Source organism: Sturnus vulgaris, chromosome 16, assembly GCF_052056855.1.
Source record: "Sturnus vulgaris isolate bStuVul1 chromosome 16, bStuVul1.hap1, whole genome shotgun sequence".
Lineage (NCBI taxonomy): Eukaryota > Metazoa > Chordata > Aves > Passeriformes > Sturnidae > Sturnus > Sturnus vulgaris.
Window position 1 is genome coordinate 1,193,166 of NC_142258.1, and position 22,119 is coordinate 1,215,284.

Genomic DNA, 22,119 nt, shown 5'->3' on the forward strand with positions numbered 1-22,119 from the left:
TCTGTATCAGCTCCCGAATAAAGCAGGAATTTAAATAAAAAATAATATTAAAAAAAATAATTTTTCAATCAGATGCTTTGCAGAGTCCTCCGAAGGAGCCCTGGTGGAGCAGCTCAGGAGCCCTGCACCCACCTGGGGTTTATCCCAGGGACTTTCTCCGCGTTGGACGCTGCTGCCCTGCCCTTGAACGCGTCTCTGTCGATTCTCTTGCCCCTCCTGGACGGGGCAGAGTCGGAGATGGTGTAGCCGCGGGGTCGGTGGCCCGATGGCGAGCGTGGCGAGCTGCCAGCCCCGCTGGCACCGCCCGGCCCGGTGTCCTTGCTGTCCTCCCCCTTGCCCAGCCAGCTGCCCAGCCCTTCCCCTTCCAGGTTCCCCGACTGCGATTTGGATTTCACTTCCGTGCTCAGCCTCCGGGGCACCTCGCGGCCATTGGTGTCCTTGAGCACCTCCTGCAGGGTCTGCAGCTCCGGGGACGAGCTGGATTTGCTGAGGGGCTGCGAGGGTTGGAAGGAAAGCTCCTCCAGGGCCCGGCCCTCCTCCCGCCCGATCGGGATCCCGCCCTCCGCCAGCTCCTCCGACCTCATGGACTTCTCCTCCTGGCTGGACGTGGAGGAGGACTGGAAAAAAATAAACAACAACAAAACAAAGAGAAAAGATTAACAGTTTTCATGGTTTGGGTTGGGATATAAAAATGCTCGTCCTGTGGTTGCTCCAAGCCCCAGTGTCCAGCCTGGGATATTTGCAGGGATTCAGGGGCAGCCACAGTTTCTCTGGGCCTGCCCACCCTCACAGGGAAGGATTCCTTCCAAAATGATCCAAAATGATCCAAAATGACAGCCAGGCTCAAAGCACCCTAACACTCCCGAGGAAAGGTGGGCAGCAAGTGGGCAAAGCAATGTGCTTTATCCCTGATAAAACAGGGATCTTCCCCCAAATCCTCCCACAGTGCCATCAGTGTTTGTGAGGGAATCCCTGGAGGGGATCCTTGGAGGGAATTCATGGGGGACTCCATGGAGGGAATCCGTGAGGGAATCCCTGGAGGGACTCCATGAAGGGAATCCATGGGGGGAATACACGAGGGAATTCATAATTTGTGAGGGAATGCCTGGAGGAAATTCATGAGGGACTCATTGGAGGGAACACAAGAAGGAACTCATGAGGGGATTAGTGAGGGAATTCATGAGGGAATCCACGGAGGGAACCCTGGAGGGAATCCTTGAAGGGAATCCACGGAGAGACTCCATGAGGGAACACATGAAGGAATTAGTGAGGGAATTCATGGAGGGATCCATGACGGAATCCATGGAGGGAATTAGTGAGGGAATCCCTGGAGAGAATTCATGAGGGAATCCCTGGAAGGATCCATGGAGGGATCCATGATGGACTCCATGATGGAATCCATGACGGACTCCATGGTGGAATCCATGACGGACTCCATGGTGGAATCCATGACGGACTCCATGACGGACTCCATGACGGACTCCATGAGGGAATTCACATCCAATCCCCCCCCCGGCTGTCACCCCCCACTCACCCCAGTTCTGTGCTTACCCTGCTGTAGGAATCCTGGCCTTTCCCAAACCTGTCGTCGCTCAGGACGTGCTCCGAGCACGAGGTGTCCACGTCCTCGCTCTCGGGGGATCCCGCGGGGGACTCGGCCTCCCTGAGCTCCATGTCGCCGCTGCTGCCCTCCTCCAGCACCACGGCCGATTCTACGGAGACACGGGCACGGCCGCTGTGGAGAGGGGACACGGGGACGGGCCCCCCTCCATTGCTCTCCTCTCCTCTCAAGCACCAGCCTTTTCCCTACGGGATCTCAATGGAAGGCCATGTGGAAGGAGTGCCCTGGCGTCTCTTGGCTCGTCACACTCGCTCCTGGCTGCCCTTTTTTTTCCAGGGAATAAATCACCTCTCACCCTCACAGCCCTGCCTCGGGCCAAGCAAGTGCAGCTGGGTTTTTTTTTTCCAATTGTTGCTGATGGATGAGCAGGGCGTGGGATGAGGAAAGGGGACCTTGGTTACCAGGACAGACAGGAATTACAGAGATGTAGGAAAGGGATAAAAGCTCACTGGAGACATCAGCTCTGTGCAAGGGTGCAACAAAAGGAGCTTTTCTTGTACTGAAATGCAACGCTCCCGTGCCTTGAGGCCTACAAGGAGATAAGAAAATTTTCCTAGGAGCCATTTCCTTGCAGTTTGGCAGCTTTCCCAGAATGTCTCAGAACAATTCAGCCCTGAACATGTGGAAGGACGAGTGACACGGGCACTGGTGGCATCTGCTCAGACACACAGGGAGTGGAACCACACTGACAAAAAAAAGCTCTGTGGAAGCCCTGCCTACGTGGAGGATTTAACCTTGGATCTGCTCCAGGCACTGATGACCACTTTGGGCTGACCAAAGGCTCCTCCTGGCCTTGCTTTTTGTCCTGAGGAAAAGGCTGGAGAACAGGAGGCTTCCCATTATGCACACAAGGGACTGGAAGACCAATCTGAAAGGCCAAGATTTGTTTTCCAAAATCATAACAATAATAGTAATAGAACCAAAAATTAGCACACACAAAAATATAAAAGAAAATCAGCAAAAAAAAAAAAAAATACAAAGAAAAAAAATCACTAAAGCAGCTTTTCCTGGATTGATTTCAGCTCGCAGGACCAAAGTTATTTCAAAGAAGCAATTAAGAGTTAGCATTGCACACACAAACCTTCTAAAAAATACAAAACAAACCAAAAGGAACCAAAACAACGTGCTGATCTGGTTAGCTGTCCAAGCCAGAACACACCTGCAGATACCCAGTGCTTCCAAGCTCCCCTCCTACACCACTGCCAAAGATTGCTGGTGCTTTGAAACAACCCAAGCACTAATTATTTTTTAGGTGGGAAGAGAATAACAGGAGCAGAGGGAAGTACAGAAAAATATTGAACTGCAGCAGCTTTCTGTTGCTTTGAGAGGCCTCTGACAGCAACCAGCAGCAGCTCAGAACACCCCACTGCTCTACTGGGAGTTTTCCAGTGAAGGAAAGAGGCAGAAAGACATTTGAACCCTCTAATTAAAATCACAAAGCATTGCAGGTTATCAAAGCAATGCAGGTGTTGTGCTCATAAGGTGTGTAATTTGATCTCCATTTAATTATGAAATCAAATTTACTGAAGTGGAGAAAGATTTCATGTTATTATAGAGCCTCTAAGAGGTAGAATTTAGCAGGTTTTCTGCTGAAATATATTTCTTTTTTATTTAAAAATCTCTTAACCAGCCTCCATGCTGGCTGAACTTTATCCATATATCAAATTTATACATATTATCAGCTGCTTTTATCTTTCTGTGCCCAATTCTGGCAGATCCCTGTGGGCTGAGCAGCTCCAAGGGGAGCCTGTCCTGCAGCACATGCTGCTCTCCTCTCAACTGGGAGCTTTTCCACTGAGCAGAACACAAAGCCAATTGGAAAATGAAGCTGCAAATGAAGAATTAATTAATCCAGCCACCTTTTGACAGGTCATTTAACCACTGGCCTCATGACTCACAAGCCACCCCAGCTAAAAGCAAAGTTGCTTTAAGGAATTGTCTGCACTTGCAGATGTTGGATCTGGCTTGGACTTCTTCATGCTAGTCAAGATCCCATTTGTTGAGAGTGATGAGACTGGGGACAGACAGGAGACATGGAAGGGGAAAATGAGGGATGAGGGATACATTTTCTATGAATCAGAGGTGTTCTTCTATGGCAATACTGTTTGGTTGGTTTTTTTCCTTAAAGATATATAAATATACCTGCCCAGGATATGCTCCTGTGCAACTTCCCTTGACAACTGGACTGGTACATGGAAGAGAAAGAGGCCACTGCAAAGGGAAATCAAGTGAGCAGCTACATCAAAAAGAAGGAGAGACTATATGAAAAAAATATAAAAAAATTAAAAAGCACAGAGTTTAAAATGTAACCAAGAGCCTAGTTTAAAACAAACAAATAAATAAATGAAACAAAGGAAAGAACAAGCTGGGATAAGCTCACCAGATGCCAAAGGGATACTTTAAAGGGCACAAGGTCTCAACACGAATAAGGAGGAATAAACACATCCAACAGTGCAGGCTCCAACTGCTCCCTTTGCAGAATGCATTTTGTGAGGCTTAGGAACAGAAAATCCCTTCCTGATATCCCAGCACACACAGGAAAAAGCAGGCTGAGCCTTTCCTGACCTGCACAAGGTCACTTTTAAACCCACAGAAGAGTCTGAAAAAATCTGGGTAAAGGCTCACAGAGGTTTAAGCTCTAAAAAGGCAGAACAGGCACGTGAGAGTCTGACAGCAAAACTTCTTCCAGTCACTGCCCAGCCAGCTCCAGCAAGTCTGGTTAACAAGGACTTGGCCAAAATCACTCTCAGACTGGCACAGGAGTGGCATTCAAGAGGTGTGGGTTCAGCTCTCCACTTAGCTCCATATACCACCAATTTTTAGAGTCACAAAAGTGTTTATGGAAAACAGGTTTTTTTGTTTGTTTTTAAGAGGTGATAATTTGATTTTACTCCAATTTTGTGTTTACACGTTCTGAAATACTAAAATATACCCTGCCCTGCTTAAAGCTGAAAACTGCCATTTTCAGCAAATTTCCAGACAATCCATCCTATTTTTCCCCTGCAAAGCCTCATCTGCTGGTACCACTGCTCAATTCTGATGGTGCCTGCAGTGCTCAGAGCCTCAGTGTTGGATATCACTGATAAAAGCTCCAGCAGAGACTGCAGAAAGCTTTAAAAATTGCAGCTGTTGGTCAACATCAATCTCTCAACATTAACAGCTTTTTAAGAGGAACTAGCACCACATTAAATAAAGTGAAAATCCCGAGTTAAAATCAAGCCAGCAGGTTGAAACTCAAGTGGTTCAACTGCAGATTGAACAGTCCTTTTCAGAGGTGGGTAAATCCAAGAGGATTTGCATTCTGCTGTAAAAGCCAGAGGCAACCAACTCCTCCTGGCTGGCAAGGTTTGGAGCAGGCCATGCCCCAGGAACCTGCAGCTCTGAGCACCCAACACAGACTCCCAAACTCAAGACAAATGGAAATGGAAACACTGCATGGAAAGATCCATCCACAAGTGGGATGCCCAGATCAGCCCCAAACAAGTGGGAGAGGGAACAGATCCATGACTTTGTTCATTTTCATTTGGGGAACACACCAAACACACAACTCCTCCAATGCAGCTCCCCCATCCTCCTCTTCCCCCACGGGCCAGCAGAAGGAAGGAGGGAATTTTTCACTTCTAGGGACAAGAACTGATTCCCTTTGTCACTGCTGGCCCCCTCACACTCCCAAGCTGCTCCAGAAGCCCTGCAGGGAGCAGCAGAGCCCGGAGCTGTCCCCGCCCTGCCAGCAGCTCCCACCTGTGTTGGAGCGCTGCAGCAGCGAGGGCTTGGCCGTGCCCGTGGCCAGGCTGGAGGAGGGCACGGACAGGGATTTGTACAGAGCTGTCTCCCGGTGCTCCTTGAAGCGTTCTGCAGCCATCAGGGCGTTGGAGAGCTCCTGCAGGGGCATGTTGTTGATGTCTGAGGAGAAAGGGCTCAGAGGGTTCTCCAGGCTCATCAGCCAGCTCGTGTTGCCTGCACCACACAATGGGGGATGTGGTCAGTACTCCCAGCCCACCCAGGGGTTACAGTTCCTCTTGAAAAGGCTCAAATTGTTTTGGAATTTGCAGATAAAAAAATTCAAACGGAGCAGAATGGTTCAGCAGAATGACTTGATTAATTTGCTGCTCCCAGTGTTCTGCATTTCACCCCAAGCTCCTCAAAACCCATCCCTGGAACTCAGTGCTACAGCAGATTCCCAAAGGCATCCAAAACAATCAGGTGTCCTAATTAACACCAGGTCAGTTATTTTCTCATGACACAGATAATTCCTGTTAATCTCGTGGAACACATTGGTGTTCAAGCATTTTCACTTTGGTTGTTATTCCTTCCCTAAGAGCAAACACAACTGAGCTGCCCAGACTTGTGGCTGCCCCTAGACCCCTGGAAGTGTCCCAGGCCAGGTTGGATGGGGTTTGGAGCACCCTGGGGCAGTGGAAGGTGTCCCTGCCATGGCAGGGGTGGCACTGGATGGCCTTTAAGGTCTCTTCCAACCCAACCCAACCCAACCCATCCCATGGCCCTACATTTCCAAAAGGCAGTAAGCCATAAACAGATCCATTTACAAATACGGATTTTTCTATATAATCCATTTCTCCATAATCCATTTAAATGGATCCCAACTATTTAAATAACTCCAAATAAATCCATTTAAATATGGATTTCTCTCTTTCCCCCAGGACCCCACCCCACACTCAGGTACCCACCTGTGGGCCTGCGCACCAGGATCTCTGCCCAGCCCTGGGTCAGCAGTGGCACATAGGCAGCCAAGTTGGCTTTTTCCTTCTGCAGGGCTGTCTGTGGAGCAGGACTGGCCTTGTCTGGCCGGGCTGCAGGAGCAGGAGGACCCTGTGTCCCTTGGGAAGTTGAGCCACTGGGAAAATGGGAGGCTGAGCTGTCTAAGGCACCAACACGTAAGGCATGACCACCTGGCAGGACAGACACAATCCAAGGGAGAGGCACGCTTAGTCAGCCCCAAAAATATCTCAGGAATGAGGGTTTTAAGCTCCTCTAGCAGCTGCACACACAATATCCTGGTTTTATTTCCCTTGTCATTACAATTACGATTGTTAATATTATTTTATTTTCATTATTAAACTGCTTTTCTCTCAATCCACAAGTTTTCTTACTTTTCCCCTTCCAATTCTCTCCTCCATCCCCCCGTGGGGGACAAAGTGAGCACCTGGGTGGGGCTTAGCTGCCAGCTGGGGTTAAACCACAAAGAGAATTTGATGATCCCTGGGTTCCTTATAAACCAATTTATGTGATCATCAAAGCTCTCCTGCAAAGAGAGAGGAGCAGAAGGAGAACAGCTCCTGCTCCCTGCCCCTCATTAAACACCACACAGCTCCAGATCTGAAATGAGCTCAGACACAGGAGGCACCTGGACCTTCAGCTGTGGCAGGGAGAGCCCAGGATGGGAACTCACCTGACATGGATCGGACTCTGCTGCGGGAGCTCCTGCAAACCTGCTGCCCAGCCTGGGATTCCAGCTTGGCTGGAGCCTCCTTGGTCTGCCTCACTTGAAAAACAGGGTCTGAGCTGTAGGAAAGGACATATTGGTGATATGGTGAGGAAGGAATCAGCCGTGCTGGAGAAATAAAACATTCCTCTTACACCAAGTGGAAAAACTACAAAGATGTAGCAGTGGTTTAGGTGGCTTTGTCAGGAGGAGATTTCTAGAAATTGGAGCAACACCTACCTTGATTCTGGGGTGCTCTGGAACTCTCCAGAGTCCAGGCCAAGCAGGGACCTTGTCCCTGTTCCAACACTTGTAGTGATGGTCACCAGCTTGTTACCAACCAGCCATGTCTTGGTCCTTCCTCCAGCCAGCAGAAACTCACCCACAGGAGACCTGGGAACACATTGGGGGGTGAAGATTCCTCAGGAGGCAGAGAACAGAGCTGGTGCCATGAACCATGCAGGAGGTGCTGCCTGCTCTCCTTTTCACAGCATTTGTGCCACTTCCCTTGGCTGCCAACATCCCTGTTATCCACCAGGACGATGGATGAGATAATCCTGGGATTATCCTGCAAGGACATGGAGCAAAGCCCTGCTCCCAAACCTTCAGGACTTCTCCTCCAGACAGGTCCAGGCTGAGGTAAAAGCTGCTTCTGTCCAGTGGATTTGACAGAACCACAGAATGGTTTGGGTTGGGAGGAACCTTAAAGTCCATCCAGTGCTAGCATGGGCAGGGACACCTTTCACCATCCCAGGTTGCTCCAAGCTATGTTCAACTGGCCTGGAACACTTCCAGGGATGGGGCATCCTCTGAGAAATCCATTCCAGGGTCTCACCACTTTCACAGGAAAAAAAAAATCCTTCCCAATATCCCATCCATCCCTGCCCTCTGGCAGTGGGAAGCCTTCCCTGTGTCCTGTCCCTCCACCTCTTGTCCCAAGTCCTTCTCCAGCTCTCCTGGAGCCTTAGGCACAGGAAGGGGCTCTAAGGCCTCCCCACAGCCTTCCCATCTCACCTGAAGGAGGTGAGGCTTCTGGAAAGCCTTCAGAGCCTGAGCCTGCCAGAATCCCAACATTTTTCCACTGATGAAGTGAAACATGAACCTGAATCCCACCCACGAGTCCCTGCTCCCTGTCTGACCTCTTGGGCACAGCGGTGAAGTTGGAGAAGACGTATCGAGCCATCATGTCCAGGCAGGTCTCTGTCAGCTCCAGGTGCAGGTTCTTCAAGTTATCATCAGCCTGAGCCATGGAGTTCTCATCTGCAGAGCCCAGGCTCGAGCTGGTGATGGACGTTTGGATGCGGCTGCAAGACAAAGTGCCCAGGTGACAACTCAGGTGGCACCAGGTCCCTGTCCCCACACACGGGGGATGCAGACCCTGCTGTGCATGCACGTGCCAACCATCAAACCCAGGCCTTGGGAAACAGATTTTGGGATCAGTCTCATGTTGTGCTTCCCAGGTTGGTGTTGCAGGATGTGTATTTTCTCTGGAGGGACTCCAGCTGGCCAGGCCAGCGCTCTCTGATGTTGGTGGCCCATGGGCAAGTGCACCAAGCAAGGAGTGAGTGACAGCTTCGAGTTCCTAATCTATGTGAGGCCAAGCATCCCATGAGCAGCACCAGCTTCCCAGGCAGCAGGTTGCCCATGAGCCAGAAACTGGGGCACTCCAGACTTCACTTTAGAATCCTGTGCTTTGCATTTTTCTCTGTTGCATCTCTTCCATATATTGGTTTTTTCCCCTCCAAATTCAATAGCTAGGTAAAACCTAATTTAACTTGAAACAGGAAAAAAAATTGCACTCTGAACAGGAAATTGGCACAAGAATAGAGAGAAGGTCTTCCTTCAAATCAGCAAAGCAGTTTAAAACCATTTCTGTTTTAGGCTGGACTGCAATATTTTATAAAGACAACTCCTTATGTCATTGTAATACAAACTAAGCTGAGGTACAGCCAAAATTTTTATCATGTGGCAACTTCTTTGGCTTCATTAAGAGCAATTATTTGAACTTTTCATTGCTATTATTTACATAGACATGCAAGAGAAGAAAATCACCTCATGATTAATGGGGAAATCAGAGAATCCTGGAAGGGTTTGGGGTGGAAGGGACCTTAAAGCCCATCCAGTACCACCCCTGCCATGGGCAGGGACACCTTCCACTGTCCCAGGCTGCTCCAAGCCCCATCCAGCCTGGCCTGGGACACTTCCAGGGATCCAGGGGCAGCCAGAGCTGCTCTGGGAACCTGTGCCAGGGCCTGCCCACCCTCCCAGGAAGGATCTCTCCCCATAATATGAAGTGTCAGAACTGTAATTGCAATTCAGCCACTTCAGCCTTTCTCCCCCAAACACCATATTGGGCAAAAAATTAAAAAAAGAAAAATCAAGTTCCACTGACAGCAATCTTACAGGTTAAGGCACAAATCTTCAGGTTCAGCAGTTTAACACCCAAGGGAAGTGATCCAGAAATGTGTTTTAAAAACTGGCATCAATTATTTCACATCTTTCATTGGAGCACATCAATGCTTGCCATCAAAACCTGCCAATCAATCAAATCAATCTCTGAAATCAAATCTTGTTTTCCTTAGCTCTGAAAGCAACAATTCCTATGAGTGAGCACACCCCTCACTGCTCTCTGGAAAAACAAATCCAGGTTTTTCATGGCATCATTCTAGACACCAGGACACTCCATCAGCTCCTTCAGAGGAACAAATCCTGAAGTGAGGCCAGAACTATTCCTCCTAGACTGGAAGAAGGGCTCTCCATAACTCTGCAGAGCTTCCAAAGCCTCTCCTGAAGCAAATCCCTGCTTGGGAGGCTCAAGTTTTAGTGAGTTGTACCCAGGATTGTCACTTGTGCAGAATGCAACCTTTTTCCTTTTTTTGTGCGTGGGGTTTTTTGTTTGTTGATTTGTTGTTTGTTTTTTTTTTTTCCCTTCACCACCTTTACTTTCAAAACAGAATCTTTCACTGCTAAAGCACCAGAGAACTTGGCAAAGTGACCACAACCACCCAGGCTGTGACGTGGCCTTGGGAAGCCTCGGGATTCTTTCCCAAAACCTTCAGCTGTGACTAAGGGCTGGTTTTTGATGGGATAACCAAGTCATGCAAGCATCCCACATGCAAATCCACCCTGCTAGCACCCACCCTTGCAGCAAAACCTCCAAGGGCCCAGTTTGCTCTTGGACTGTCCCCATTCAAAGTGCCTCTACCTGCGGACCACATGTTCAGACACACTGATGCTGCGGGATCGGAAGGCATCAACTGCAGAGGGTTCTTTCAGCTCTTTCACTGGAGGAGAGTTATTCAAGCCTTGCTTTGCATTTTTGGCTAGTCTTAAACTACTATGTGGAGAAGCACCAAGCCCCAAAAGAGGTCACAGAAGGGAGGAAACCATTGTAGGGATGTAGGTTGAAAGGTCACAGTCACAGGGTCAATATTGGGGGATCCCGGAGGGTGATGGAAAATAAAAACAAATGCCAAAAAAAAAAAAAAAAGGGAAACAAAAAAAAATTAAAACATACAAACAAGCAGAGCTGAAAGCATTAAAAAGACAAACCACATTTTGAAAACAAGATTTTAAATGCGCTACAAAACAAATGAAATTAGTACAAGTTAAAAGAAAAAAACTGGTTGAAATGAGAGTTGGAATACTGGGCTGTTCAGCAAAGGCAAGGGCACCTGAAGGCTCCCTGGGCACAAATTCCTCAAGGCTGAGGAGTTTTGTGCAGTTCAGCCCCTTCTTGTGTTGCCCCAACTCACCATGACTCAACACCTGAGGGCTTCCAGAGCTCCTAAAATGCTTTACCTGGACTAGGTCACAGCAGTTTTTAATAAGAGACAGGGACCACATCACCCATCTCCATCCCCACTAAGCCTGGCCCAAAGCTGAGCTTTCCCCTCAGTCACATCACAGCTCTCAGAGGTGCCCCTCAGCCCAGCTCGAGGCTCTGGGGACACTGAGCCCCTGTTCCAGCCCCTGCCCCACTGCAGAGCCAACACACACCCCTGGGGATGCTCCTGTGCCACCCCAGCCCGGCCTCCAGGGAACCCCCTGGGCTCTGAGCTGGCACAGAAAGGAAATTTCTGTTCACACTGACAAGTGCCAGGCACACGTGGGAGATGACAGCAATTAAGATCCAGCAGGCACTTTAATTAGTCACTGAGATGCATGCCAGGCTCTCTAATTTGGGCAGAACAGTTGGTCCAGCAGCTCCCATCCCCAGGGATTAAATGCAGGCACTAATTTAACCCTTCTGGCTGTTTCTAAACATGATTTATTTGCCATCCTCCTCTTGGTGAGCTCTTACATCTCAGATTGCCACCTGGAGGGAGCTGAATTTCTTTGTCCTTCTTCTAACAACCTCTCCCAGATCACTTTTGGCCACAACTGCTGCAGAGAGCACAGGCTCATGCTCAGGGATCATCAGCTACACCAACATCAGGACATCCAGCAGCCCTGGGAACTGCTGGGATCATTATCCCTGGAACACCCAGCACCTCAGCTATGGCAGGGAAACCTTCTTTGGGCTTCAGGAGTGAAAACCAAGCCCAGAAGCTTCTCAGGCAAGGAAACTGGAATCTGCTCCAGGCCTTTCCTCTGTGTCCTGCCCAGAATCCAAGCTCAGCCAGACCCAGAGGCAGTGGCATCCTGCCATTGCAGTGCTTTGGGCACTGCCTGAGTACAGCCACACTCCTCAGCAGAGATTTCTGTGGAAAGTTATCCAGCAAAAGCCTTTAGAGACAGTAGTATTCCAACCTGATAGAATTTAACAGATTTTTTTAAGGGGGGAAAAAAAGGAAAAAAAAAAAAAGATTAGTTGGAATTCTAATCGGAGAGATGAGTGTCAAAAGGCTTCTCTTCCAAGTTTCTGGATGAAAGAGGAGGAGATGGGAGAGATGAAACACAACACAAGGTTTACAGCTGCAGCAGTAGGGCAGGGATGGTGTTTCTGCATTGCAAGACTCTGCTGCAGCCTTGCAGGTGAAGTAGAGGCACTTTCCCCAGGGCTCAGATGCCACCATGTGCTCACTGCTCACAACACTGAAGCAAGTCAAGTGAACCAATTTAGGCAATCCCTGCAGGTAAAAGGATGTTAAAGAAACCCTGAATGCCTTCCAAGGAATATCTTCCTCCTCGAGCAAATGTTATTTTGAATGACTGCTGGCAAGAAACGCTCTGACTTCTGAAGGCTTTGCTTAAAATTGTCATGATTGCTTCAAAATTCCAAAATAAAAAACCAAACAAGGGATCAGGACATTCAGACAGACAGAAATCAGCTGTGTGCCAGCCAGTGCACTGACCTGACTGAGAACACCATGGAAAAACACAGCACTGGCTCTCTAACTTATCCAGGTCGTTGATCACAACCATTTCCCTGGCAATCATCTGGAAATGACTCGTTACAGATCACTCATCAAAAGGAGTTCACACAATCCATATGAACATGGGATTCTGTTATCTCTGGTATTACCCTCTCCTGTTATCTCTGCTAGCAGAAATCTGTTACTGACTACTGACAGAGACTGTGCTGACACTCCCCAGCCTGACACAAGTGCTGATTTTCAGAAGTGAACACCAGAAAGGCCCCCACTGCCTCAGTGCTGCCTCAGGCTGTGAGCCTGGCTGGATCCCAGCCTCTCACCAAGCTCAGTCTTTGACCTAAAGAGGTTTACTTTGCTTGCTTACTGCACTGCCACACTGGGATCACTGCACCCAGCCTCCTGCAGGGACACACAGGGTGAGCACGAGAGCAGGGAACACCAAACCCTGCTGGGGTTGAAGAGAATTTACCTCTTTGGCCTCTCATTGAGGCTGGTGCTGCGAGCCCTGAAGCTGTCCTTCTCTGGGGTGTCATCAAAGGACAGCAGCACGTTGGAGCGCAGGCCCTGCCGTGGGGACAAGAGGTGACAACTTGAAGTTCTGTGTCTTGGTTAGCAAAGCAGGATGTGATCAAAAGTTTGGATTTTATCACCATGTGTTAAAGCAGGTGGGGCAGTGATCCTGATCTCTCCATGGGAGATATCTGCTGTTAATGGGCCATGGAGTCCCAGTGCAGGGCTGATCAAATTCCATCATCCCATTGGGTCCCAGTGCAGGGCTGATCAAATTCCATCATCCCATTGGGTCCCAGTGCAGGGCTGATCAAATTCCATCATCCCATTGGGTCCCAGTGCAGGGCTGATCAAATTCCATCATCCCATTGGGTCCCAGTGCAGGGCTGATCAAATTCCATCATCCCATTGGGTCCCAGTGCACAACTGATAAAATTCCATCATCCCATTGGGTCCCAGTGCACAACTGATAAAATTCCATCATCCCATTGGGTCCCAGTGCAGGGCTGATCAAATTCCATCATCCCATTGGGTCCCAGTGCAGGGCTGATCAAATTCCATCATCCCACTGGGAGATGCTCCACCCAGGGAGAGGAGCCAAGCCTTTCCTACCTAGATAAAATCTGAGATTCGGAACATCAGAGCAGCCTTTTCCCACTGGATCCCAGAGGAAAATCAGAGCCTTCCACATCATCACTGGAGCTTTGGAGGAAAACTGCACCTTCTACAGGAGCACTGCTCCACCAGAACCACATCTGTCACTGCAGGAGGATGCAGCCACCATTTAATGGGACTGCACCAAGCCCTGACTGACTGATGGGGTGTCAGGTTGGATTCTGACTCTGGCAGTGTTTTGGGATTTTTTTTTTTGGTAGTACTGTATTTCTATTTTAATTTTTCCTAATAAAGAACTGTTATTCCTATTCCCATATCTTTGCCTGACAGCCCCTTAATTTCAACATTACAATAATTTGGAAGGAGGGGGTTTATATTTTCCATTTCCAGAGAGGGTCCTGCCTTTCTTAGCAGACATCTGTCTTTCAAACCAAGACAGTCTGCAACCAGCAGCCAAAGCACGAGAGCTCACAGAGATGCTGAGAAGAAAACCAGGATTCTGCTAGCTTCAAACAGAACCTTTCAAGGTCTCAGATCAGGTTTTAAGCTGTCAGTTCTCCTCAGTGCTGCTGGGCTGAGCAGTGCCATTACCTTGGTGATGTAGGGGACAAAGTCCTTGCGGAAGGGCAGGCGGCAGCGGATGAACCACATGGCAATGACGTGGTGGGCCAGGCAAACGATGTACTGGTTAAACCTGCAACAGCAGAGAAAGCCACAGCTCAGCCTGACACACACAGCTGCTCCTTACCTACTCAAGGTGGAAAGGAAAAAAAAAACCCTCACAAATACTGTTTATGAAAAACAGGTTTTTGTCCGAGGTGATGATGACCTAGAATTTGTATTATGGAATTACAGAATGGTTTGGGTGGGAAGGGATCTTAGAGATCATCCAGTTCCACCCCCAGGGACACCTTCTACTATCCCAGGGTGCTTCAAGCCCCATCCAACCTGGCCTTGGTCAGATCCAGGGGCAGCCACAGCTCCTCTGGGCACTCTGCCAGGGCCTCCCCACCCTCCCAGGGCAGAAATATCCCTTCTTCAGGAAAAGCCTGGTGACACCAGAATAAGCAACATCCTCTGAATAACCTTGAGCCAAAAAACTACAAGAAAAAGCTTTCCAAGCTCTCAGTTTCCCAGATGAGAGAGAAGCACATTGCTGTGGCCTTACTTGGAGGGGTTTGTGTAGGGCAGGGAGATGGCGAAGACGCTGGCGTACTGCTCTGCCGCAAAGTTCCGGTACAGGTGAGGCAGCCTGGCCAGAGCTGCAACAATCCAACAGCAAAACCAGCACAGGTGAGGCCTCAACACAACCCTTCAACATCCTAACTCAGTTTAATTTCTTCTTTTTTTTTTTTTTTTTTTTTTTTTTTTTCTGAATGATAACACAGAAGTTAAAATCATGTAATGCAAGGAGAAGAAAGCAGCTCGTATTTTCATGTGACTGCATGACACAGAGTGTGTTCCTCTCTTCAGTGCAAGAGCTTCACACAGAAAACTTGTAACAAATGAGCTGATGGAACATTTATAACCTGAGCAAGGGCATCACAGTGCATTCCATGTGACCAACACCATCAAACCCCCCCATACTCCACACAAAAACCACAACTACAGAAGTAGTTGCTACCTCGGTAATTACTACCAAGTACAGAAATTGATCTTGGAAACATGACTTACTTGACAGAAATTCCAGGAGAGGGATTGCCATGTTGGCTGTGGCAGAAATGTGGGTGAGTTTGACAATGAGGACAGGCAGTGCCTTGATGATGATGTCGGGCATCTCCACGCTGCAGACTGACAGAGCCACCACGCACTGGTTGGCACAGCGGTAGATGAGCCCGTGCTCCAGGCAGTACACGATCTCACGCTGGGGGGAGCAGAGAAACACTCACCAAAAAACACCCTGAGACACCTCCTGACTCCTGCCAGCACCCCAGAACAGCCTGCAAGGCAGCCCTGCTGCAAGGCAGCCCTGCTGCAAGGCCTGTGTGACACAGCTGAGTGCTAACATTAAATAATGCTGCACCTACCCCAGGCCAAATTCTTATCAGGGGAACTCAAACCAAGTAGGTAGTTGAGACTTTTAAGTTTCTGATTTAACAGAAAATTTGTATTTATAAGAGGATAAAATCACTCAGTGACCTGTGAGGAGTGAAACCCATAGTTAATCCTACATGGGGTAGGATGAACATGAACAAAGTATTTTTTTCAGCCCAAATTCAGCAGATGCAACATCTCCCAACAGCAAAGGGCAGTGGTACCTTGCACTTCTGTCTCCAAACCGGCTCACAAGCTACACAATGCTCTGCAGGCTCTGCCTTCCCTACTCCCTCCTCCCTCCCCCATACCTGCTTGGCTTTGTCCAGGTAATTGTGGTAAGATATCAGTGCTGTCAGCACGGGGACCACAGCCAGGTGCAAATCCGTGCGGGAAAAGCCTTCGGGGGTCCCGTGGAGCCTGTCCGTGGTCTTCTTGTCTGTGAGCTGACACATGACACAGCCAGTCAGGGCACATCACTAAAACACCCTCTGAAAGGCAGCAGAAAGCACTGCCCACAGCTCCCCTTGACCTGTATATACATATATTCATATACAGCCATTAAGAACTCATTATTGCTAATTATTCTGTACCTAGAACAAAGTCTAGGATTGACAACCAGCCTGCTAATCTTTAAAACATTCATCTGAAGACAAAAAAAAACCCAAAAACACTCAAAGATCCCCTCCAAGCAATTCCCAAGCAAGCCAAGGAGCTGGGGACTGTGCCTCAGTGGCATTACCATGTAGCTCAGTGCAGAGGCCAGCTGGTCTATGTTGCAAGGAGAAGTTAAAAATAGCACTTTATAGCGCAGGGATTCGGGTAATTTGTTGAGAACCAACTTGAGCACCTTCCAGTCTGTCTCCTGCAAAGACAGAAAATGTTGAGGTTGAAAATTTTTCTGTGATTTCGCTTGAGTTCAGAAGGAAGATCAATCAAATTGCAGACAAAGTGTCATTTCCCAGGCAGATGTAGGTCTTGTCATGGTTGATACAGAAAAAGAAGTGGCATTTAGCTGTCACAAGTTTCTCCCTGTCTGTCACCCAGCTCTAGGTGCAATACTGGCACCACAAACTGGAAAAGAAATTATATTGAGATCTGACAGCCAGAATTCAATTTTCCTAAGCACCAGCACCAATTAACTCCCAGAGCAAGCCAAACCTTAGCACAGAACTGTGTGTCCAATGCCTCACTCGGGAACAATTTCTATTTACAGTTCACTGGTGATGAAACCTTCACAAATTCTCAAAATACCTCACAGATTTGCAGTGGGAGAGGTTTTAATTCCAAATGCCCTTTCAGAAACAGGATGGCTTCTTGGATCTTGTTTAACAAGCACAGCTTTTGCCCTTGCCTCCTCTGAAGCAATGCAAGCTGTGCTTGTTTTCTGAAGAACTGGACTGCTGCTCCCACTGGTGGCTGTGAAGCTGCACAATCATACCCAGGTTTTGAGCAGGAGGAGCAGAAATCGATTTTCAGGCTTTATTTAAATACTCTGGGCTGGAATTTGACAGGCAGCTGGTGCCAGGAGGGGACAGAAAGATTCCAGGAGGGGACACAAGGATGCCAGGAGGGGACACAAGGATGCCAGGAGGGTTCATACCTGCTTCAAACACTGCAGGAGGACCCCAAACACCATGGAGTAGGGCAGGTGTCCCACCCGGACAGTGGCACCTTGGGAAGGCACACTGGGGCTGCCTGAAGGTGGGGACAGGGTGCCAGGGGGCTTTTTCTCAGAAGTCCTTTTCTCTGCCTCTCTGCAACGCAAAAAGGGAGAAAAATATGTGATATTTTTACAGCTTATTCGTGTGACCTACAGCACCACCCTATTTGGGATATAACATTACTATATTGATTAAAGGCTGAGCAATAGAATCTGCATTTTCAATTTTAAAAAACCCAGCAGACACACAGCAATGAGCCACTTTGGTCAAGTGGAGGATTTTTCTATCTAATTTAGGAAGTTGTCTTTTGGGGTGTGTTACACAATTTTAGACAAACTATAAAAGTAAAACTAGACAGATTTGTTCAAATCACAGAATCAAAATTCAGTGTGGAACTGGTTTGAAGTAAAAAATTGCACATTTTTGGGGGGAGTTTTGAGAGCAGGCACTTAAATTTCGTGTCTGAGATTGAGAGCTCTGCAGGTAAGTGATTTGTAAGAACAATTCACCAATGAGTTATTGGTTCAGACAATCCTAGGCTGCAGCTACAGACTGGTCTAGGATTTGAAAGATTTAGAAACACTGCAGATTGCTTCTGATGGAACATTAAGCTCAGCAAGAATGCAATTATTTCGGAAAACAGCTTTTTAAAAGTAAAAAATAAACTAAGAAGTGTCCAATGCCAGGTTGGACACTGGGGCTTGGAGCAGCCTGGGACAGTGGGAAGTGTCCCTGCCCATGGCAGGGGTGGCACTGGATGATCTCCAGGATCCCTTCCAACCCAAACCACTCTGTGATTGTTTTGCTGAACACAATGAGAAACCTACACAAAGTCACACAGGCAGTAGGGGCTGAACCTCACTGCTCCATCCTTGTTGGAAAGGCCGAGGCGGTGCAGGGAGTCAGCTCGGAGCATCAGCAGGAAATCAAACACCTGCAACAGGGAGGACACTGCAGTCACTCAAACCCCAAGCCACAACACTCTCCCACCCCCACAGGATATTTTTTTCCAGGTGCAAAAGGATTTTTAAGAGATGCCACGGCTTGTTCTGCTTGTTCTGGTGTCACACTGCATTAACACAGCCGTGTGAGCCAAGAAACATTTCCTTCTACTTCTTAGAAGCTCTAGAGCACCCAGTCCCCCAACGTGCCACCCAGAAATCCCAGAGGATGGTGCAGGTGTGGCCCTGGCAGCAGAGGGGTTGCTCTTACCTGCAGCCTGATGCTGCTGGCCACGGGGAGGCTGTAGGAGTAGATGTAGTGGCGCTGCACGTGCTGGATCAGCATCTCGTACACCCGCGTGGCGTGGCTGGAGGGCAAACTGTACAGCTTGGTCTGCAGGCACAGAAACACAGCCCAGCCCCGGGGATCTGTCACAAACCTGGGGCTGCACTGCCAATTCCAGCAGAAATGCAGCAAGAATTTCATCCTCAACAGAATATGGGCAGGTGGCTCTGGAAGGAAGCTCTGCAAAGACTCCAGAGGCTGCTCTTCACCACAGCCCAGGACGTGCTGCCCAAACACAGCAGATCTATGGAATCTAGCCAAGGTTATGAACTCCTCCTTTCTGCTAATTTATGGCCACATCCTCCCTCCACACAGGCAAATGTGTTCATCTGGATTGTACAATGGGAGCATAGAAAATACAACACTTAGCAAACAGTCCCACAGTGCTCAAAATCAAAGAATTGACCAAAACAAGAGTTAAAATATTAAACAGTTAAGCAGAAGTCAGAATATTTAACAGTGGGAGAAGTTATCTAAAAAGCCAAGTCCAGAAGAAGAGTATTATGAACAATCTGTGTTTACTGCTCTGCAGCATTTACCTGAAGAATTATCAGGAGCCCAAGAACTGCTGTCTTCACATCCTCCAGAGAAGCTGAATATGAGAGCAAGTCCCTCTCTTCCAGTTCTGAAGGAGATGACAGAGAATGTGCAGCCACCTTTGAAAGAGAAAAGCAACACACGATTTAAACCTGCAGCACATCCTTTCTCTATTTCCATGCTGGGGGGTGAGGGAAGCCTCAGGATGTCATCCCTGCTGGAAAAGCTGCCAGCCCTGCAGGTTTTATTCACCTTCTCTATGATATCCAGCAGGCTGTTGAAGTGATGAGTGTTGCAGCCTTCAGCCAGGTCCACCAGCAGCTGAGTGGCCAATTTTCTGACCTGATGGTCTTTATCCTCTGGGATGTGAGCCAGCTGGGAGATCACCACCAGGTTTATCAGCTCTTCCTGCAAGAGGACAGACCTTCCTAAGCACATTAGAGAAAGAATTGCAAACAAAAGAACTCAGCAATTGTGGTACCAGGCTTGTTCCTCCACTGTTTCTTTCCTTCTTCTCCTCTTCCATCCAACAGGTATTTCTGTCTGCCATCCCTCCGGGTATTTGTGACTTTTATTGAACTTTTCAGTGCTTTGGTTTTTTTCTGTCCTATAGGTTTGACAGCCCAGGCTCAAACAGACAAGGGATTTCTAGGCCTTGTTTTTTTGAGAGACAGAGGAAACACCAACAGCTTCATGTTTTCACAAATCTTGAAGGAATCCAAGGAGCATCTCTGCCCCTTCCTGCCTTCTGACATTTTGGGCACATCCTGAGGAGCTCAAGATATCCCTGGAGCTCTTCCCTAACTCCTCTCTCACAGAGTTTCCATCTTGGACAGCAATTAAACTGCAAGCACCAAGACTGCTCAATATGTCCAGCCCCCATCCTTTTACAAAGCTTTTAAATCAGCTTTGCACCTCTCACATTGACTGCCAATTCTTCTAAAACAAAATGGACATGGAATTAATGGCCTTAAAACAGGGAAGCCAAGACAAAACCAATTCTGTTCTCAAAACTCTGCAGCTCTCACTGTAAATTGCACATTCTTATATCAAGCTTAGGACAAATAATGGCAAATCCCCCCACAAGCATCCCAAACAGGTCTGTGTGGGTGAGATTTAGAGCCCAGGGCTGTGCCTTCCCCATGGGCAGAGAGGAACTGAAAAAAATGTGAAATCTGAAAATGGAAAATGTGCCTCAGCAAAGGCTCTCCCACCCACCTGAGACCTCACCTGGGACCCCCAGGCCAACACCCACCTCATAGAACTGTCTGTTGATGCTCAGCACAAAGGACAGCACATCCAGAATTTTAATCCTAACAGCACTACGGCTCTCGTTCCTAAAACAGGAAAAACAAGTCCAAAGTGAAAAAAAAATGAGTTGCTGATGTTGTGGAAGGGGGAAAAGTAAAATTAAAGGAAAATAAGAAACTTTTTCAGAGTTGGAACAGTAACTGTGAGAGATAAGCTGAGCCCTTAGTTAATGTCTCTACATCTGAAATCAGATTCATGAACAATTGGAAATTCAAATCCCAGTTCAGCTTTTACTCCTTTCTGCAGACCTGTAATTGCAGCTTTCCCATTTCCAATCCAAACTAGGAAGCACATATCAGAAGAACAAGTGCTCTGGTGAGCAAATTTAAAACCAAACACATGGCACTGAGGAAGAGCTGCTCTTTGGCAGCATTTCACAGAGGAGACAGAAGTTTGTTATTGCTCTGTGTTGATGTTTCAGAGCACAGAATCCCTTAGGGAGCACCAATTCAAAACCAGATAACTGGAATACTGGATAACCATATGCAACCCTAATGCTTAACAGGAAAATCTTGTTTGGTGTCAGAACTACAAAGTGCTGTGGAGTGGAACACAACTGCTTAAGTTAATTGGAATAGTTTTGAATGGAAAGAAAGAGAAGAAGAAAAAAGCAGCATAAAGAACTCAGAGGAAAGCTTTTCTTCTTTCAAATAAGTCCTTTCATGTGCTGTGCCCTGGCACTACCACACTTCTCAGCAGCCATTTACTAACTTAGAACTTCAGAACGTTAGAACTTCAGAAAACAAAATTATCTACCGTGACAAGGTGGCAAGAAACACTTGAAAGTGCTTCTTAAAAGTAAGAAGTTCCCAAAGTTATGATCTCCTACCTGAAGAACCTCTCCATTAAGAGCTGCAGGTTGTGAATCCAGCCATCTTTGGCAGGGTGGATGGACTGAGCTCTGTATGTTATCAGGTTTAACACAGAAGATTCCTTCATGGAAAGACCAAGAAATGTTTTCAGTGTATAAGCAAACAAATCCATTCCTCCAACCCCCTCCACAGAAATAAGGCTCATGGAAGTCCTGGCTGGGATTTTCTGACCATTTCCTATTTTAGGACTCTCAAATCTCAGCTGTAAGAGAACAGACCCAAAAGGAGGGCAATAATAAATCCTTACTGGTCTCTGATCAGCACATCTTTCCACCAGCTCAAAAAATCTCTCTTCAGAGCCATGAAAATCATTCTGGTCACAGAGTTCTTCTACTGTGGTCAAAAGATCATGAACAATGGACTTCAGCTCTTGGCTCTCCAGAACCTGAAAAGAGACAAAACCATTCCTGAAAGAGTTCCACTTTGCCAAAAAAGTGCTAATTTTAAATACAAACAGAAAACTCAAGAGAACCACAGCAGTGAGAATTGGGCTAAGCCTTTCTCAGCTTCGATCAGCAAACAGATCAATTTGTAAAACAATTTATGGCAAAGCCTTGGGACTGAAAGCACATCCAGGCAGGCCCAACACCCACCTGCAGCTGCTGCAGCAGCCTCTCCATGATGTCCAGGAGGATATCCCAGGTCACAGCCTGCAGCTCTTTCCCATATTTCTTGATCAGGCGTGTGATGGACAGAACGATCTCGTAGGACACCACTGCGTTGGGACAGGTCATGGCCTGGAACCCAGAGCACCTCAGTCAGTGAGCACTGGGGCAGCAGAGCCCAGAAACCTTCTGCATTCCAATGCCTTATTAATTAGGAAATCAGCCCTGCAGGCCTGAGGTAAATCCATTCAAGTCTGTGCACACAAAGGACACGGCACAGAACCACTTTCTCAAGAGCAGTT

At 47.9% G+C, this 22,119-nt stretch overlaps 1 protein-coding gene across 4 annotated transcripts in view; it reads right to left on the reverse strand.

Annotated features, from left to right (window-relative positions):
• TSC2 (TSC complex subunit 2) overlaps nucleotides 1–22,119 on the reverse strand; it is a 33,725-nt gene that overhangs the window by 5,487 nt on the left and 6,119 nt on the right. Inside the window, exons 11-34 of one of the 4 annotated variants that reach the window (XM_014886410.2) lie at nucleotides 21,806–21,949; nucleotides 21,460–21,597; nucleotides 21,170–21,273; nucleotides 20,285–20,366; nucleotides 19,282–19,437; nucleotides 19,032–19,148; nucleotides 18,418–18,540; nucleotides 18,033–18,139; nucleotides 17,145–17,298; nucleotides 16,284–16,406; nucleotides 15,853–15,987; nucleotides 15,182–15,371; nucleotides 14,676–14,769; nucleotides 14,099–14,201; nucleotides 12,852–12,946; nucleotides 10,270–10,398; nucleotides 8,204–8,368; nucleotides 7,305–7,457; nucleotides 7,032–7,144; nucleotides 6,310–6,531; nucleotides 5,363–5,578; nucleotides 3,764–3,832; nucleotides 1,552–1,712; nucleotides 133–617 (exon numbers count right to left, since the gene is read on the reverse strand). In XM_014886410.2, coding sequence (XP_014741896.2) covers nucleotides 133–617; nucleotides 1,552–1,712; nucleotides 3,764–3,832; nucleotides 5,363–5,578; nucleotides 6,310–6,531; nucleotides 7,032–7,144; nucleotides 7,305–7,457; nucleotides 8,204–8,368; nucleotides 10,270–10,398; nucleotides 12,852–12,946; nucleotides 14,099–14,201; nucleotides 14,676–14,769; nucleotides 15,182–15,371; nucleotides 15,853–15,987; nucleotides 16,284–16,406; nucleotides 17,145–17,298; nucleotides 18,033–18,139; nucleotides 18,418–18,540; nucleotides 19,032–19,148; nucleotides 19,282–19,437; nucleotides 20,285–20,366; nucleotides 21,170–21,273; nucleotides 21,460–21,597; nucleotides 21,806–21,949 — 3,578 coding nt within the window. Of the gene's footprint in view, nucleotides 1–132; nucleotides 618–1,551; nucleotides 1,713–3,763; nucleotides 3,833–5,362; nucleotides 5,579–6,309; nucleotides 6,532–7,031; nucleotides 7,145–7,304; nucleotides 7,458–8,203; nucleotides 8,369–10,269; nucleotides 10,402–12,851; nucleotides 12,947–14,098; nucleotides 14,202–14,675; nucleotides 14,770–15,181; nucleotides 15,372–15,852; nucleotides 15,988–16,283; nucleotides 16,407–17,144; nucleotides 17,299–18,032; nucleotides 18,140–18,417; nucleotides 18,541–19,031; nucleotides 19,149–19,281; nucleotides 19,438–20,284; nucleotides 20,367–21,169; nucleotides 21,274–21,459; nucleotides 21,598–21,805; nucleotides 21,950–22,119 lie in introns of all 4 variants that reach the window. The other 3 variants (XM_014886412.2, XM_088174188.1, XM_088174187.1) reach the window with 3 other exon arrangements.